The sequence below is a fragment of the Oncorhynchus gorbuscha genome, linkage group LG11 (genome assembly GCF_021184085.1).
Source record: "Oncorhynchus gorbuscha isolate QuinsamMale2020 ecotype Even-year linkage group LG11, OgorEven_v1.0, whole genome shotgun sequence".
Taxonomy (NCBI): Eukaryota; Metazoa; Chordata; class Actinopteri; order Salmoniformes; family Salmonidae; genus Oncorhynchus; species Oncorhynchus gorbuscha.
The window spans coordinates 51,945,935-51,965,883 of NC_060183.1; the positions used below are offsets into that span (position 1 = coordinate 51,945,935).

Sequence of the window (19,949 nt, forward strand, 5' to 3'; positions counted from 1 at the left end):
GCCACGTACAAGGTTGTCCTGGAAGAAAACATGCTTCCTTCTGCTCTGACAATGTTCCCCAAATCTGAGAATTGGTTTTTGCAGAAGGACAATGCTCCATGCCACACAACTTTCCAACTTCATTTAAAAGAAATCCTCAATAGTGGCAGTCATTCTGGGAGCACCCCCAGTCATTCAAACGTAGGAACTGGTTCCTCCAGGCTCCACACCCACCCCCGCCTGGCCATCTAGAGGTGTGAAGAGGACAGCCCACAAGTGGAGGAGGGCCAGTTCACCAGTTGCAATCACCGAGGTAGAGGCTTGTTGGCACACTGTGCTAGAGGATAATGTGGAGCCACTTCCACCAACATTTCGACCTAAAAGGCAGCCAGGACCTCAGCTGGACATGACTGGAATGTACAGCCCCTTCGTCTTTGTGTGTAAACATACATTTTTTATTACCATAGCATTTTTGTATGTTCTCTATAGTTATGTACTTGAAAACATAAATTCAGTGACTCGCTCCTGCAGGTTCATGCTCTACAACATCCGTAGAGTATGAACTTACCTCACACGGGAAGTGGCGCAGGTCCTAATCCAGGCACTTGTCCTCTTCCGTCTCGACTATTGCAACTCGCTGTTGGCTGGGCTCCTTGCTTGTGACATCAAACACCTGCAACTTATCTAGAATGCTGCAGCCTGCCTGGTGTTCAACATTCCCAAGTTCTCTCATGTCACCCCACTCCTCTGCACACTTCACTGGCTTCCGGTCGAAGCTCGCGTCCACTACAAGACCATGGTACCTGCCTAAGGAACAGCAAGAGGATCTGCCCCTTCCAACCTTCAGTCTATACTCAAACCCTACACCCTAACCCGAACACTGTTCTGCCTTCTCAGGTCTATTGACCCTCCCACCCCTACGGGAAGGCAGCTCCTGCTGAGCTCAGTTCTATGATTAAACAATCAAGGCCTATAAACACTTGTTGGACAACAATTGTAAAAATGAAATGCCTTTGATGGTCTCGCTGGGTGGGACTTGACATACATCAAATTAGCTGCATTTTGTGATTTAAAAAAATTCATTGGAGGTTGTTCCTCTGGAAAAGAGGCCATATGAAATCCACAATCTAGTCAAGAGAATCACCTCAAATGACGAGGCTCACATTCATCCAACCATACTTTAGCCTTACCAGCAGATAGTGCTATGGCCTTTCCAACAGACAGACTTCACTTGCCCTCATAAGGACTCACCCTAGAAGCAGAGAGGTAGCTAAATCAAAACGGGATATTGTATATGTCTATCAGGGGCGCAACTTTCACTGGGGATGGGGAAGGGGGACACCCCCCCCATTCTGAAATTGCATTTTTGTCTTCCCCAGTTTTATCATTAGAATGTGATACAAACGGTGGCAACGGTTTACTTTGGGACCATGCGGATGTGGCTCTGAGCAGTCAGGTAGGCTGTTTGGAGTGTTTATCCAACAAAATACAAATAATCATTATATCCCCCCACTTCTAAAACCAAAGTTGTGCCCCTGTGTCAAACTTTTGTCAAAATAAACTGCAATGCAAGCGTGGGCAATGTTTTCTGGTATTTAGTTAATCGTTTTTCAGTGTTTTATGGCCACGTTTGAATGCATAACATTGAGAGAAAGAGAACACATTTTTATTAGAGAATTTGCAAGACACAGTTGTACTCCGTATGGTATTCATACAAAAGTGGTGGGCTGTAATAGGCTATCATGCTCCGTTGTCATCTGTGGTTGTCATCCAGACAGGAGGGGTTATGCCGCGCTCATATGCTAGTCGGAACTCTGAAATATCCTATTTGCTAACTTTATACACCCTCCGCTTCCGACTTGCACTTGAACGCGGCACTTACATGCCAGCTTGATCCCCCTGTAGCGCGAGTGTCATTTAGGGAGTTGCTCGGCCCAAGCCAGACGCACCAACACACCCTGACAAGCGACACTGTCCTGACAAATTAAGCCCTCTCCTGCAGCCTCAAAACACCCGCCGCGGCCTAGAAAACGTCTAAATCACACAGCATACGGTAAGCAATTCATTTTAATTTGTGTACGGACACTCTGGCGCCTGTTACAATGATGCATTAAATCAATGAAGCAAGATAGATGCCACTGATAGCGGTGATTTAACCAGAACCGGACCGTTATTCTTTCGATGATCCTTAGGCTATACTCATAGGCTACGATTTAAAACATAAACTAAATATGCAGTCAGTCCTATTCAACTGGCGATGTTTCGCTGCTTTGATACTGCTTTTGCTGAAACTATATATTTGGTGAAAGATGATTTTTTTTGTGCGTAATTGTAGTAAAACAGCCATCATTATAAATTACAAAAATGTTATCGGAGACAATGACTTAAATTGAGCTATGCCAAATTATTATATCTGAGGATGCCATGTAATATATGGACCGACAGTGAAAAACTTGGATAAAACCATTGGAAAAAACAATGACATTTACCAATAAAAAGAGAACAAAGAAAAGACTCCAACATCAAGATGTCAGATTACATTTAGATGCACAAACCATTATAATATGTGGAAGAAGATCTTACACTCTGATGATTCCCCCCTTTGTGAACCATAGTTAATCAAACTGTTACAACTTTGTAATAACACAATAACTTTGTTAAAGTTGTATAAGAGTTTATAGGTTTTGCACGACACAGAGAGACGTGCTTCTGAATGCATGCTTCACTATGCACAGTGACTGTCAAATTATTCATGATCATTTTACAATATCAAAATACTCCTGCTAAATGTATATTGTTTGAAAGGGTGTGCAAGTGTGTGTCAATCAAATGGCACACACATGATTGGCTGTTTGTCTATGCCTACTGTTCATATCCCATCAACAGTTGGGCATTCTCATATCTATAAATGGACATCCTTAGTCACCATGGAAACACTCACAACTCCAAACACTGGCCTTGCATGATGAATAACCAATATAAGAGGAAGTTACAGTGTTGCGTGTTGTCCTTTGGTTGTCTGTAAACAAATAATGGGTGTGCGTGCGTGTGCGTGCATGCGCGTGTGTGTGAGACAGAGCAACCTGGAACTCAGTCAGCAGGGGAAGTGTCTGATTCTTACCCACACAGATGTGAGGGCCCAGACCAGGGAAAGCTGTCTGACGCCACAAATGACAGCACACCTAATCCCTCTGTGCCTCACTTTAACACACATTATCCACTGTGTTAGCTGGAGCCATAACCATATATAAGTGTTGTGAGTGTGTTATGTGCGTCATTACTTTTATGCGAGAGAGAATGAAAGAGAAGCCAGGTAAATAAGATGTTCTTTGTCCTTGACTTTGAACCCTTTTAGAAACGGTACCCGCCCACGCACAAGTTTAATGTCCGACCCTATAACCGGAGTTGTGTGTTTACACTGCCATAAAGTCAGTCTGGCTCTGATTCTCTTCCTCTCCAGGTGATATTATACTCTGTGTAAACACTGCAGTATGTAGATGGAGAGAAGGGGTTAAAGGAGCCAAACTGAATGTCTATCTGGGAAGGCCTGTAGAGTTGAGGGTAGGCACATGATACACACTCAGCTGAGGGAGAAGCCTGAGTGGAGAAAATGAGTCACCCCTAAATTAGTACGGAGGAATCTCTCTTCCAAACCGAACTCTAGGAAACTTAGGATGGACGTGAAGATCGTCATCAATGCATTGATTTGAGTACCAGACGAAACACTTGAACCCTATCAGATTGAGAGCAAAAATCGAGTTAACATTTTGGTTTTCCTGTTATGATTGTGTATTTCGTGTAATCTATAACGTAATTGGTTTATGGCAACAGCTCTCAGTACTTTGCAGTTTCTCGAATCCAGCATCCCTCCTTTCCCTGGGCCTCAGTAAAGACCTTGTAGCAGCTTACCCAGAACACATTCCAAGCTTTTTTCCAGTTCATCTGATACTGAAGAATAAAAAGGGGCTGGTTGGTGGGGGAGGGGTGTAGCGTACAGGCCAGCAGCAAGTCTCTGAGGGGCGGGAATACTGGAATGACTGACTAACTTTTATGTGGTTGTGGAGAAGAGGGACGGGTAATGACTTGCGTAAGTCTTGAGGATTTGCATGGGGCAGCTCTGTTATCCTCATGTGCCAATGAGACTGAGACCAGCAGTCAGGTGATCTGTTCTATTTATTCTCCCTCCTGTGGAGTATGAAGTCTACCAAACTACCCCCTCTGAGTCACTGACCAGAACACAGAGGAGATTATCATCAGAGAAGTGACTGAGTTAGAGTATAGTTTGTGTTGACAGTGACACATAACATAGGCATATAGTCATTTCTGCTAGTATAGCATTGCTAGTCAACACTGTGAGGCCCAGGGACATGATTTACAGTAAACAAATGGCATCCCCTCTCCGAGCACATAAGCAGACAAGTAATTACAGAGGAAGATACCGTTGCTTGCATCTAAGTAAAGTCGCAGCAGTGTCACTTGTCAGGTTGCTGCAATATATTTTGATGAATGCATGTATTCATATCATATACAGAAAATAATCATATATGCAATGCAACTTAATTAGCTGCTTTCTCTGATGAGACGTGACAGTGGGAGCTGAGAGGAGCTGGCCACACGCTCAAAGAAAGATAACTTCCTGCAGGGCTCTTGCCCAGATGATGTTTCATATGTAAATACCTTGGTAGTGATCTAGCACTGGGGGCCTTGATGTTCTCACAGAGCGAACAGTCCTCTCTGTCAGAGTAGAGATCACAGTTACAGGTATTTGGTCATGTAACATCATACTTCATACTGCAAGCACTTCAAAAAGTTTGGAATTAAAGTTTGGAATTCATTTAAATCAAATTGTTCAAGGCATGGAAACGTAGTGAGCTGCAGGTGTAGTTCTCCCCATATAAATAAGAATGAATAGAACGGGTGTCCCCATTCAAGTCAATGATGGCATAATGGGTGGATTAACGGTCATTGCGTGATGTACCCATAGGAGCAAAGCAGGAAGCAAAAGCAGGAAGTGTACCCAGCAATGTACCCAGCAATTTGTGCTGTGATTTGTTGAATCAACTCAAATTACATGAGAAAAAATGCATTCCATTGCATGAGCCACATCAGTTAGCATCATTTGAATGGACATTCTACCTTACCATGGAAATGACCTCATAATACCAAGCAACCATTGCGAGGGTACCCATGATGAGTTTACCAGTCGAATTGCCAGGGTTAGAGGTTTCAAGCGCATTCTATTCATTCATCATATATTTATATGGTTCTCTCTATCTGGAGGCATGGCAATGTTCATGGTGTTGGACAGAGTTTCAAGTAAAAGCTGACTTGGGCTGATCTGTCAATATACAGTAGTTCAAATCAAATTGTATTTGTCACATGCGCCGAAGACAACCTTACAGTGAAATGCTTACTTACAAGCCCTAACCAACAATGCAGTTAATTATTATTATTATTATATATTTTTAGCCTAAAAAATTAAGAATGAGAAATAAAAGTAACAAATAATTAAAGAGCAGCAGTAAAATAACAATAGCGAGGCTATATACAGGGAGTACCGGTACAGAGTCAATGTGCAGGGGCACCAGTTAGTCGAGGTAATTGAGGTGATATGTACATGTAGGTAGAGTTATTAAAGTGACTATGCATAGATAATAACAGAGTGTAGCAGCCGTGTAAAAGAGGGGGGGGGGGGGGCAAGTGTTAAGAAGCCTTTTGGAACTAGACTTGGCACTCCGGTACCGCTTGCCGTGCGGTAGCAGAGAGAACAGTCTATGACTAGGGTGGCTGGAGTCTTCGACAAATTTTAGGGCCTTTCTCTGACACCGCCTAGTATAGAGGTCCTGGGTGACAGGAAGCTTGGCCCCAGTGATGTACTGTGCCGTATGCACTACCCTCTGTAGTGCCTTGCGGTCAGAGGCTGAGTAGTTGCCATACCAGGCAGTGATGCAACCAGTCAGGATGCTCTCGATGGTGCGGCTGTAGAACCTTTTGAGGATCTGAGGACACATGCCAAATCTTTTCAGTCTCCTGAGGGGGAATAGGTTTTGTTGTGCCCTCTTCATGACTGTCTTGGTGTGATTGGACCATGGTAGTTTGTTGGTGATGTGGACACCAAGGAACTTGAAGCTCTCAATTTGCTCCACTACAGCCCCATCTATGAGAATGGGGGTGTGCTCGGCCCTCCTTTTCCCGTAGTCCACAATCATCTCCTTTGTCTTGATCACGTTGAGGGAGAGATGGTGGTCCTGGCAACACACGGCCAGGTCTCTGACCTCCTCCCTATAGGCTGTCTTGTTGTTATCGGTGATCAGGCCTACCACTGTTGTGTCATTGCCAAACTTAATGATGGTGTTGGAGTCGTGCCTGGCCGTGCAGTCATGAATGAACAGGGAGTACAGGAGGGGACTGAGCACGCACCCTGAGGGGCCCCCGTGTTGAGGACCAGCGTGGTTGATGTGTTGTTACCTACCCTTATCACCTGGGGGCGGCCCGTCAGGAAGTCCAGGATCCAGCTGCAGAGGGGGGTGTTTAGTCCCAGGTTCCTTAGATCCCCGGGAGCTGTAAATCTGACTTCATGATCTGGTGTTGATCAAATGATTATATTTTCAACTGAAACAGGAATCAATGTGTTGTTTATGGCCAATGGTTTGTTCTCTGTTTGCTCTCTCCGGTGGCAGATTGTTCCCCCTGTAAAATTTGTAACAGGGCAGATACCCGTGTGATTGAAAACAACATCAATATTGAACTTTACGATGGCTATAAGACATACTACCATGTCTTCATGTAAGAAAAGATATGGGAAATAAGTATGTGGCTGCTTGTGAAATCTGTCATAGGTTACAAAAGAGTAGAGGCAGAGGAAAAAGGAACATCATATTCTTCGGGGTTAGGGTTGCCTGAATTCTCTCCCAAACAAAGGTCACGTGTGAATTCTTTCCCCTGCTCTGATGCTGAGGGTTAGTCATACAAATTGAGAAGGAGACCCAAACGGCAGTCCTTCCCTAAATATATTAGTTGGAGACTTGAGTCCTGAGGCATGCAGATGGGCCCCGGTGCAGAAAACACTGTGTTTACTCTCTAGAACATGGCCTCATTTAAGAGCACAGAGCAGCCTGTTTGCGCTGTCTGGAATGTTGTGTGGATAGAATTCATTCAGGGTGTGTTATGCTATGTAGATGTAGGCCTACCGTAACAGTAATTTAACTTCTCATTTGATTTGAACTGTTGTTGTTGTGTGTTTCAAAATGGATAAGAAACGAGGCCTTGTAATCTTATCTTGATCGGTTACTGCTTTTGAAACCTGAGCAAATATAGATGTCTGACACTTCCCTTTCAGTGGGCATCAACTTATGTGTTTGGTTGCTGTGGAAACAGTGTGTGGCAGGGCTACTGTCTAAGTGCAGGAACCAACATAGGCATGATTACCTGGCATCTAGACCACTGACTGAACATTTTGAAATGCTTTTCTGTGGTCACTATAGTGATCTGCAAAGAGGATAGGTATTAAGTTCCCACTTGCCAAAATGAGCTCAAATACAATATGTGATAATCTCACTGAGCGTAGCCATACACCCCATGCTTTTAATACAGTTCCTCATTTTGGTGTCTGATATGACTGAAGTGTGATGTTTGTGGGCCTGTCCCATTGGGCTGCGTGCCTGACTGCGAGTGTGCTGTGTGTGCACTATGCCGTAGTTCATCTATGGTCTCTCTCCTCTCCTCTCTTCTCTACACACACTTATACTGTGGTGGCACCATTGCTGGGGCTGCCTGTCTCAAACCGAGTCACAGCACTTTCCCATCAGAGAGAGGAGGAAACACCCAACACCCAGCACAGGGCACCAATTAGTCACCACATCACACATTATTAACTCACGACTCTAAATGTTATCTTTATATCCATGACAACAGCTCTCAGTGAAGGGAGTGGCTCCCTTCTGCAAAATATGTCCATAAATTGTAGAGACAGACTTTTCTTGTCTTTCACTAGATCTTGGTCCTGAGGTCATATTTGTTCTTATCTTACTGTCTCTGTATAACTTGGCAATTGGTGAATTAATAGTGTTCCATATCATCAATATCTTCTATCAAAGCATGTGTGTGTGTGTGTGTGTGTGTGTGTGTGTGTGTGTGATCTTTCCATGCAGGCAGCATGGTGTACCATCCTGAGTTTGAGAAGGCTGGCCAGCAGGCGGGCCTGCAGGTGTGGAGGATTGAGAAGTTTGACCTGGTGGCCGTGCCAGAGAATCTGTATGGAAGCTTCTACACGGGAGACGCCTACCTCATCCTCAACACCATCAAGCAGCGCTCCGGGAACCTGCAGTATGACCTGCACTTCTGGCTGGGTGAGGACAGAACCAGGAGCAGAATGGGTTGCATTACAAACCCTGGTGGATACGATTGACGTCATAGAAATACTTTTACTAGAATGGGCATCCTCTTTCAAGTCACTGTGACTTGTGGTGGGTATGTACTGTAATTCTATCTCTATGATTGATGGGAAATGGACTAAGTGAGTGATACTCAAACTTGGTTCATTCGATGTACCGGTATGTGTCCATTGAGTTTTGCTTTAGGGAAATAGTCATCCATGACGTCTGTGGAATCTAGCAGGCTAAGTAGCCATTGGGAGTTGGGCCTCCATTGTACAAAGACAAGAGAGCAAAACATTGCAATTCAGAGGTTGAGTTTAACTTCTGTGGATTTTCTGCCCCAGGCGACTTTTGCACCCAGGATGAGAGTGGAGCAGCAGCCATCTTCACAGTCCAGATGGATGACTATTTGGGAGGTAAACCCATCCAGTACCGTGAGGTGCAGGGACATGAATCCAAAGTATTACTGGGTTACTTCAAGGCTGGACTGAAGTACTTGGTGAGGAGATCTTTGACAGTTTTGTCATTATTGCGCTTAAACCCAGGTCATGACACACATAATATTGCATTCATACCTCAGGCAGGGGTATTGTTATAAACTAGTCTCTATACCTAAATGGTTTTGGAGTACATCAACCGTTTAATAGGCATAAAGTCCTCCTTGTATTGTCCCCTTTAATCTAATCTAATGGTGGAAATATGCCCAAGAAATGTGAATGGCTAAATATTAACCGTGACATCTTTTGTCACTGTTTTAGAAAGGAGGCGTAGCATCTGGGTTCAAACATGTTGTTACCAACGAGGTGGTTATGCAGCGGGTGCTACAGGTCAAAGGTCGGCGTGTTGTCAGGGCAACGGAGGTGCCTGTCAGCTGGGACAGCTTCAACCAGGGAGACTGCTTCATCCTGGACCTGGGCAGCGTGAGTTACCATCAGCCTGAGGGAGACGGTGTACTTTTAATTTCATCGGACATAGCGTCATCAAACATTGGCGTCACATTTCAATAAAATAAACAGAGAAGCGTGCACATTGTATGTTTCACGTCTTGCTTAAGAGAAAAGAGAAATCTTTAATAGAGAGATTGTCCAAATACACATACAATTCTTGAAAACAAATTCCTGGTCGATGCTGACCACATCACGTATCCTGTTTGTTATGTATCCCTCCTCCCACAGGAGATCTACCAGTGGTGTGGCTCCCAGAGCAACCACTTTGAGAAGCTGAAGGCCACTCAGGTTGCCAAGGGTATCCGTGACAACGAGCGCAGTGGGCGAGCCCGCGTGTACGTGTGTGACGAGGGAGCAGAGCGAGACAAGATGATAGAGGTGAGATCATAAACAACTAAAGAACAGGAGAGTCTTCTTACTCTCTTTATCGCTCTTTCTGTCTGTGATTGGTTGACGTTTATTGTGGTGTTTAATGGTGCATAATGGACTTTTGAATAAACTCCAGCTGTGGTTAAAGCATTGTTTCATTTTCAACAGTATATCTAAAAGGGATCTTCTCTGTGCGTCTTCAGGTTCTGGGAGATAAACCCCACTTTCCTGAAGGATCTTCTGATGACATCAAAGCTGATGCCTCAAACAGGAAGATGGCCAAACTGTACAAGGTGGGAATACAGGGAACAATCTACTGAAACCAAGATCAACTGGTCTAGCTGCATAATGAGAACATCTCATATAGACCCTGAGGACTTTTCACTTACACGTCTCTGATCTCTCTGCAATTCTTCCTCTGTCGCTCCTCCTCTCCCCCAGGTGTCAAATGCCAGTGGAGACATGTCCATGTCCATGGTGGCAGCAGAGAACCCATTCTCCCAGAGTGCATTGGAGTCCAGCGACTGCTTCATCCTGGATCACGGCTCCGATGGCAAGATCTTCATCTGGAAAGGTCAGCTGGGGTCACCCAATATCAAAGACATATTTATGATCAGCTGATTTTTCACAGTTTGCAACACTCTCCACCAATTCAACCAGTCAATGAAAGCATAATACTGTAGCTGGAATTGTTTTGGCATGGTATGGCTGCTGTCGTGTCCATTTGGTAACACATAGCATTACAGACCACATTTAGAGAATGAGACATTGTCTTGGACAGTTTCACATGATAAACTTCCACAGAGAGCATATGATGCAACCACGGGTGTCATTTCAGCTTAACCTCCAAGAAATGTATATAAAATTGAAGCTCATTTACTGCATTTCTACACCATTTAAAAACTCAAAAATGCAACTTGGAGAACAGAAAAACAACTTCCAGCCATTATCATCTTGTTGCGGTAGCTTCAATCACCTCAGTCAATAGGGGACTTAACATTCGACAAACACGTCATACAATAATTAGTTGCAACGCACAAGGGATTAAAACTAGTTTAGTTTCATGTGAAGTCAAACAGCAGTTACCTAGCCAAAGCCAGCTACTACAGCCATCTTTAACTCTGCACTCTTTTGAGAAAAGTTTTCCTGTTCCCTGCAGCTGCATCGACACGCCTCCCATAAAGCCTACCAGCCACACAAACAACCTTCCCTCCCACTCCCAGGTGTCCGCAATGTACCACTAAAGTACATTTGCCTTGTAATCAGGATTGGAATGATTTTAGTAGCCTATTTGACATTTTTGGTATTGAGCTAAGGTATGGCGAGCGCCATACCCTACCGTACACAATTGATACCCCTGGATGCAACTGAAAGGTGTTGTTCTAAATTCAAAATTGTCCTCCGTTATTTATATAAAGTCCTCCGTCTTTATAGTTTCTAAGTGGTTGAATTCATTAAACCTACTTTTTGTATTTCTCACCCAACTTCCACACACTCTCACCCAGGTAAAGAAGCCAACCTGGAGGAGCGTAAGGCAGCCATGAAGGCAGCAGATGAGTTCATCAAGAAGATGGGCTACCCCAAACACACCCAGGTGCAGATCCTGCCGGAGATGGGAGAGACGCCTCTCTTCAAACAGTTCTTCAAGAACTGGCGTGACAAGGACCAGACGGAGGGTCTGGGCGTGGCCTATGTCTCCAACAGCATCGCCAAGATAGAGAAGGTGCCATTTGATGCTGCCACACTCCACGACTCCCCCGCCATGTCTGCCCAGCACGGCATGGTGGATGGTGGCAACGGAGAGAAGCAGGTGGGTGGACAAGACCAATGGCTGGGCCTGTGCCCACATTGTATGACAAGCCTTCCCAGTAATCTTTCTTAGAGTAACTATCAGGATGAGTATTTATTTTTTATTTAACCTGTATTTAACTAGGCAAGTCAGTTAAGAACTAATTCTTATTTACAATGATGGCCTAGGAACAGTTAACTGCCTTGTTCAGGGGCAGCACAACAGATTTTTACCTTGTCAGCTCTGGGATTCAATCTAGCAACCTTTCGTTTACTGGCCCAACGCTCTAACCACTAGGCTACCTGCCGCCCCAGTATTGCTTGTCACTATCAGCTTTATGTATTAGGGCTATTATACAGTATACAGTAAAAAATAATTATGTGAGCTAATCTATGTAGACTGAGGGAGGTATGCTAGGGTTTCAGACCAATGTAGCTGATAGAGGAAGGATATTGAAGTAGGAAATCTCTGATGAACAGATAGGGGCATGAATTTGTATTTACATATTTAGCTCTGTTTTGGTAGCCTGCCACCATTAGGGGTCACATCATGCGTATGTTTATGTACAGATCTGGCGTATTGAGGGATCAGACAAGGTGGAAGTGGACCCCTCCACACATGGACAGTTCTATGGCGGAGACAGTTACATCATCCTCTATAACTACCACCATGGAGGACGCCAAGGGCACATCATCTACATGTGGTAAGAGAGACACTAAAGTAAAAGTACAATTAAACAGTAGAGAGACAATCAGAAGAGATACATTGCTAACTAGAATGTCTCTCAGGCAAGGAAGTGACTCTTCCCAGGACGAAATTGGTGCTTCGGCCATCTTGGGTGCCCAGTTGGACGATGAGCTTGGTGGTGGGCCTGTGCAGGTAATGAATGCGTGTTTGTAAGTGGGTGGGTGTGTGTATAGAAGTGGCATATTCCTTTTTTCTATGGTTTCCTCTTAGCCTCATCTATATTTGAACCAGTAACCCTGTGTAACCCTGTGTGTCACTCTCCCTCTTCCTCACATTGTTTCCTGTCGTTCATTTGCTTTCTCTCCCCAGGTTTCAGGTGCTCCTATTACCACCCTGGTACTCCCCTCTCAGGGCTGCATAACTCAGTACAGAGCAGGGTATTTCACTGATAGGGCTCAGTGTGATTACAGAGCAATCAGCTGGTTGAAATCAACAGGGACCCAAAACAGGACATTAAGGGCCATGTTTATGAGGGTGTTCCCTTTATCCTCTCGGATTCTGTTGCTTCATCACTCTGGCACAGTTACTGTTCCCAGACGAGCCAATTCCCTGACCTGTTGTAGGGACAAAGAGCTGTCTTGCTCGTCCTTATGAGATGTGCTCAACTCAAGCAAGGACCATTGCATAGGTTATATAGAGGCCAACAGTGATTCTAGGTCAGCTTATCCCAAACTCGGTCCCCCAAGGGGTGCACATTTTGTTTTTTTGTCCTAGCACTACACAGCTGATTTAAATAAGGAACTCATCATCAAGCTTTGATTATTTGAATCAGCTGTGTCGTGCCAGAGCAACAACCAAAAGATGCACACCTTGGTGTCCCCGAACCGAGTTAGGGAAACGCTGTTGTAGTTTGTTTTATATACTGCAGTTCATTATAATTTGGCTAGATCATGCCCTGGCTCTGTATAAGGTTCCATGCTCTGAGAATGTCTGCAACCATCTCTTTCTGTGTACCTGTCTGTTTGTGCCTGTCAGTCTCACCTTCCTGTCTATAGCCAGTGTGAAAAATGGGGCCCTGCACTACGTAGTTATTTAATTGATTTGTTATAATGCATGACTAACAGTGATCCTACATTTGTGGAGAAGCCCACCAGGGTGGAAAAGTCAGTCACAAACCTGTTTATGTTCCATCAAACTATCCATGATGTCTAACAGCTGATGGCTACCCAGACCCCTCTTTTATGCTGCTGCTCCTCTCTGTTTATCTTCTATGCATATTCACTTTAATAACTCTACTAACATGTACCTAATTCCTCAACTAACCGGTGCCCCTGCATATTGAGTCTGTACCGGTAACCTCTGTATTTAGCCTTGCTATTGTTATTTTACTGCTGCTCTTTAATTATTTGTTCATTTTTTTTTTTTTTTTTTACTTATCTATTTTTTACTAAAGAAGTTTTAAGAAAAAAAAATGTTAAAGCATTGTTGGTTAGGGGCTTGTAAGTAAACATTGTTGGTTAGGGGCTTGTAAGTAAACATTGTTGGTTAGGGGCTTGTAAGTAAACATTGTTGGTTAGGGGCTTGTAAGTAAACATTGTTGGTTAGGGGCTTGTAAGTAAACATTGTTGGTTAGGGGCTTGTAAGTAAACATTGTTGGTTAGGGGCTTGTAAGTAAACATTGTTAGGGGGTTAAACATTGTTGGGGCTTGTAAGTAAACATTGTTGGTTAGGGGCTTGTAAGTAAACATTGTTGGTTAGGGGCTTGTAAGTAAACATTGTTGGTTAGGGGCTTGTAAGTAAACATTGTTGGTTAGGGGCTTGTAAGTAAACATTGTTGGTTAGGGGCTTGTAAGTAAACATTGTTGGTTAGGGGCTTGTTTGTAAACATTGTTGGTTAGGGGCTTGTAAGTAAACATTTCACTGTAAGGTCTACAACTGTTGAATTTGGCGCATGTGACAAATTCAATTTGATTTAATTTGACACACAATCATACATACATTTGTAACAGTGTGATTCATAGTCATTCAACAGAAACAGTATTTAGAGGAACTCAGTGCATGGATATTAGTCATCACACTAAACATCCAAGATTGCAACATTGCCTCACACATGTTTTCAGTACAGAGGTAGACTTCTTCATTAACTCTGTGCCTTATGCACCTAATCTCTATTTCTCCGATTAGTAGTCTCCAATTTTGAAAACAAATAAAACTGAACAAGGCTTTGTGCAGGCTCACCCAGGTCCCAAAATGTCAGGAATGGTGTTAAGAGGAGAACAAACACTCGAGAGACTAAACAGTGAGAAATGCACACAGTCAGACTTTGGATAGCCCATTGCTTGGGATAGTTAGGGACCGTCAATAAATTACACAATGTAAGTAGGATAACATTTTCATGTTGCACATCTTTTAGTTCTCTCATTAAATGCTTTTAATATTTGTATATGATTTTAGTTGGTTTGAGGTTATTAAGTAATTGAAATTTGGAGCTATGGACCTTTTTAAAATATTGTCCTATGTACATTGTGTAATTTACTGATGGTCCCTAACTAGCCCCATAGGGAAATCGAATGTCAAACTAAATTGACCATGGGCATTGCGTTTGGGTCGCATGCAACTGCGCTCTGAATTGATGATTGGGTGCTGCCAGCTGTGGGAACAATTCAAATAAACACAGCCCACTGAAAACTGTCACGGTACTCCTCATTCGGTGACATACTGCACAATTTATCCTATCATCTCTCAAATCTCAGTTTTGGACGAGACTGACATTATGATCATAATTATTATATTTACACTTTGTAGTTCATTTTTACACAAAATACATTTTTCTGACTCATATCGATGCCACATTGGCCATTTTCTAATCAAGAAGTTGCTTTTTAGGAGCAGTTGCTCTTTAAGGGGAGGAGAGAGAAAAGGCCCCTTTGTGCTGGCGGATGGCAAGACAAGCTTGCTGCATCCACTAAACAGGACTTCCTGTTGTCAGCCAGCCAGACAGATACACAGCATGCTGGGAGAGTAGTGTGGGGAGCGCTGTACAACACTTGGTGCTTAGTGTTTTCATGCCTTGTTGTTCAGAGCTCACTGCTGCCACCCTGTGGGAAATATTTGCAGACACATGCAAGGCTGCGTTGCAAGTATGTCCATAGATTTACAAATAGATGTAATTAAATACAATTATATTCTTCCAAAGTTCCACTTCTTTTTGTTTTTCACCACACTGGCCCATGTTGACTCCAATGCTTCCCACAGTTGTCAAATTGGCTGGATGTCATTTTGGTGGTGGACCTTTCTTGATACACACGGAAAACTGTTGAGTGTGAAAAACACAGCAGCATTGTAGTTCTTGACACAAACCGGTGCGCCTGTCACCTACTATCATATCCCGTTCAAAGGCACTTAAATGTTTTGTCTTGCCCATTCACCCTCTGAATGGCACACATACACAATCCTTGTCTCAATGATTAAACTCCTTATTTTGAATTATTTAACTAGGCAAGTCAGTTAAGAACAAATTCTTATTTTCAATGATGGCCTAGGAACAGTGGTTTAACTGCCTTGTTCAGGGGCAGAACAACAGATTTTTACCTTGTCATCTCGGGGATTCAATCTTGAAACCTTTCGATTACTAGTCAAACGCTCTAATCACTAGGCTACCTGCCCTGTCACCTCCCCTTTATCTGCAATGATAGAAGTGGATTTAACAAGTGACATAAATAAGGGATCGTAGCATTTACCTGGATTCACCTGGTCAGTCTGTCATGGAAAGAGCAGATGTTCTTAATGTTTGGTATACCCACGGTATGTTTGTTAACTCGTTTGCTCTGTGTGGTCCAGGTGAGGGTGGCCCAGGGCAAGGAGCCAGCTCACCTCATGAGCATGTTTGGGGGGCAACCCATGGTGGTGTACAAGGGAGGTACGTCCAGAGATGGGGGCCAGTCTGCCCCCGCAGAAACACGCCTCTTCCAGGTGCGCTCCAACTCTGCAAGGTGTACAAGAGCTGTGGAGGTGAGTGACATGAGGACAATGCCTCTCTTGTTTCTGAAATCAGCTACTAAACTGCAATATATTTACAGGCATGACACTCGTGGTCATTTTCTACCCACCATGTCTTATCCACCTCTAGGTTGATGCTGTGTCCTCCAACCTGAACTCCAACGATGCCTTCCTCCTGGTGACTCCTGGAGCCTCCTTCGTGTGGATGGGCCAGGGGGCCAGTGACACTGAGAAAAATGGCACCCAGCAGCTATGTGTTATCCTGGGGGTGTCCTCCTCAGAATTGCCTGAGGGCGGAGAGACCGGTATGTACATTGTGCCAATGACATTGGCTTACCTTTGCTCTGTGGCTGGCTGTGGCATGTCGTAACCAACTGACTATTGTGTGTGTCTATGCAGATGATTTCTGGGAGGCTCTAGGAGGGAAGGCAGCGTACCGCACCTCCTCCAGACTCAGAAGCAAGGACAAGATGGACGCCCATCCACCCAGGCTCTTTGCCTGCTCCAACAAGTCTGGAAACTTCATTGTGAGTCCCATTATTAATACCATAAGCCATTCATGGTTAAACATCTTTAACCCTGTTTTTTCAAATGCCTTGTCGCCTTCTCCACCCAGATTGAGGAGGTGCCTGGGGAGATGACCCAAGAAGATCTGGCCACTGATGATGTCATGATCCTGGACACATGGGATCAGGTAGATCAATTAGCATGTGGTATTTTCTGAGATGTGAATGTTATTAAGTATGCAGATATAGGATCTTAATTTGACCTATATTTTAACAGCAAAATAAGGTTGACTAAAGTAAACTACATAAAAAGTGCAATACTCTTAATATAACCCTGTCTTAGTGTGGGTTGTCAGTGAATTTATGTAAATTACAAAGCTCATCTGCATTTCCTGTGGTAAAGGAAAATTCTCAGCAACAAGAGTGAACAAATTAAGATCTTACACCTGCACAGTAACACAGTGGATAACATATGAATTGCTGTACATAGTCTAATGAAAGTTGAATATCCTCTTCTAGGTGTTTGTCTGGATCGGGAATGAAGCCCACGAAGAGGAGAAGACTGAGGCGATGGCCTCCGGTAAGTCGTAAAATTGAAAACTGCTTAATTGAATAAATGATTTATGAATGATCTTACAGACAGTTTTACGTAGAGAATGTTCATGCCATCTTTTCCTTTTGAGTGCATTACTCATGACTAAAATCATTTGATTGAGAAGTTTCCCACTGGGTAAACTGCTATCTAAAGAACTATAATTTAATCCCCTCCTCCCCCAGCTGTGCGTTACATTGAGACGGACCCTGCCAACCGTGACCTCAGGACACCCATCGTGAAGATCAAGCAAGGGTTCGAGCCACCCACGTTCACCGGCTGGTTCCTGGGCTGGGACCATGAGTACTGGACCAGCGACCCCCTGGAGCGGGCCATGGCTGAGCTGGAGCTGTGAACCCTCACCTTTAACCCCTAACCCTGCCGCCTGACTTTACCGCACGCACTGAGCAGCTCCAGCCATGAGACTTAATGGGGAACCCTCTATGCCCCGCCAACTTCCTTTCTTCTGACTGCCAGTGGGAGGAGGCTTTTTGTTGATTTTTTACATTTTGAAAAAGGAAATGTGTCAAAGAATATTGAGCTTTTAGGTTAGAATGTGTTGCTTTGATTAGAGTAGAAGAGGCTGTCATAACCCTGTATATCTGATACAGAGCACTGGTGCACAATTGCAATGCCAATAAGGTACTGTAATAGACTAGCTCTACTCCCCCACCACATGTAAAATGTATGTTTCTCATTTCATGTTTTCGTATTATGATAATGTTGTGTCATTATTTCAGCCCACCCCTGCTTCTAAATTCATCCAAGGATATTTAGGAGCAGTTACCCAATGCAGTCTTCTGATAATAAAATGGAGACTTTATTTGTCTTTTTTTAACGTATGCAAATAGCATGCACGTGACCAATAATAAGGGCTTTAATGGAACCACAGGTTTAGATAAGGCTTTGCACCTGCTACAATCTGCATTAAGATTGAAATATATTTTATACGACGTCAGCAACATTAGGCTGTTTCTATTCAGTATCTCACCATTAAGAAACCTAGAATATTACAATCATCTGAACCAGAGGCAGGGAGATAAAGCTTTGAGGAAATCACACTGCCAGACATAACCTCACTAGTTATCAATCCGTATCGCTACAGTTTTCGCAATAACAATTTAAAGGTCATTTTCCGATTGAGACGATATATGCAGTGTTTACCGTGAATGCAGTCTCCACCAATGTGGGAACATTGCCTTTAAATTGTATTTGTTTGGTGTCAGCCAGTCAGGAGTATAAGGATCACGCAATTAACGTAACAGCAGTCAATGTCAAGTTCAATGGTTTTCCTCAGGCCTTACTATTGTTTCAATAAAACCTTATGTCACCGACACTAGATGTGTTGTCTCCATCATATATATCATTTAAAGTGTATATAATTTTTATTTAAAGGCTGAATCATAGTGAAAATAACAATATGGCTTTGAAGGACAAAAGTGGAAGAGAAAAGTTCAGTTTCAAAATGTATGTCAATACATTTACAATTCATCGTAATCAACATTGACCTTTATAGAAACTGTTCAACAGCAAGTTTGATAAGGATATGAAAATATAAACATGATAAGAAATCATTTCAATGTGAGAAAAATAGGTTACAACAGAGTGGTTTAGTAACATGAAATAATGTAACTATGTCCTCCTTCACACATACAGTAACACTATACACCAGAATACACTGACAATACAAAACATTAAGAACACCTGCTCTTTTCATGCCAGACTGACCAGGCCATTTCAGGTGAAAGCAATGATCCCTTATTGATGTCACTCATTAATTCCACTTCAATAAGTGGAGATAAAGAGGAGGAGACAGGTTAAAGAATGATTTTTAAGCCTTGAGACAATTGAGACATGGATTGTGTATGTGTTCCATTCAGAGGGTGAATGGGCAAGACGGGGTATGGTAGTTTGTGTCATCAACTGCAATGCTGCTGGGTTTTTCACGCTCGACAGTTTCCCGTGTGTATCAAGAATGGTCCACCACCCAAAGGACATCCAGTCAACTTGACATAACTGTGGGAAGCATTGGAGTCAACATGGGCCAGCATCCCTGTGGAACGCTTTCAACACCTTGTAGAGTCCATGCCCTGGCGAACTGAGTCTGTTTTGAGGGGGTGCAATTCAATATTAGGAAGGTGTTCCTAATGTTTGGTAAACTCAGTGTATAACACATACCATGTATTATACAGTAATGTACACTGCATAGGTACTGTAAAGGCATGTAGTCTTGAGGATAAATACTGCTATTAAAACAGACTAAAATGCACTTACAATTTCCATCCAGGTATGCATAGAAACTGTGTGAGATGAGTACATCGACTCCATGGCAATGAGTTAAGGCTGTGAGCTGTTTAAATGGCCATAGTAAAGAGGTTGCTTCCCATGGGGGGGAAGAAGAGAGAGAGAGAGGAAGAGAGAGGAAGAGAGAGAGAGAGAGAGAGAGAGAGAGAGAGAGAGAGAGAGAGAGAAAGAGAAAGAGAGAGAGAGAGAGAGAGAGAGAGAGAGAGAGAGAGAGAGAGAGAGAGAGAGAGAGAGAGAGAGAGAGAGAGAGAGAGAGTAGAGAGAGTCCCTAGTACATCCTGGTCTCATAGCAGGGCTGGAAACACCACACCTCAGTAGTACTTGCGAGTGGTGACGCAGTTTCCCTTGTTTTTGTTCAAATCCTGTTTCTCTGTTCCATTCAATGGGAACTCACAATACAGA

At 43.5% G+C, this 19,949-nt stretch overlaps 1 protein-coding gene across 1 annotated transcript; it reads left to right on the plus strand.

Moving 5' to 3' along the window:
* The first annotated feature begins 1,798 nt into the window (after nt 1-1,798).
* LOC124048895 (gelsolin-like) lies at nt 1,799-18,579 on the plus strand. The gene is made up of 16 exons (XM_046370063.1): nt 1,799-2,032; nt 8,130-8,327; nt 8,699-8,853; nt 9,113-9,274; nt 9,530-9,679; nt 9,874-9,963; nt 10,112-10,244; nt 11,176-11,480; nt 12,029-12,162; nt 12,248-12,338; nt 15,987-16,157; nt 16,276-16,450; nt 16,545-16,672; nt 16,762-16,839; nt 17,171-17,231; nt 17,429-18,579. The coding sequence occupies exons 2-16, from the start codon at nt 8,135-8,137 to the stop codon at nt 17,596-17,598; spliced, it is 2,196 nt and encodes a 731-aa protein (XP_046226019.1). The 5' UTR covers nt 1,799-2,032; nt 8,130-8,134; the 3' UTR covers nt 17,599-18,579.
* The last annotated feature ends 1,370 nt before the right edge of the window (nt 18,580-19,949 follow it).

Excerpts from the sequence above, each read along its gene's own strand:
- LOC124048895 (XM_046370063.1), top strand. The coding sequence starts at position 8,135 with ATGGTGTACCATCCTGAGTTTGAGAAGGCTGGCCAGCAGGCGGGCCTG. Across the intron at positions 8,854-9,112 it reads AGGCTGGACTGAAGTACTTG|AAAGGAGGCGTAGCATCTGG; the intron begins GTGAGGAGATCT and ends TCACTGTTTTAG. Across the intron at positions 9,964-10,111 it reads AGATGGCCAAACTGTACAAG|GTGTCAAATGCCAGTGGAGA; the intron begins GTGGGAATACAG and ends CCTCTCCCCCAG.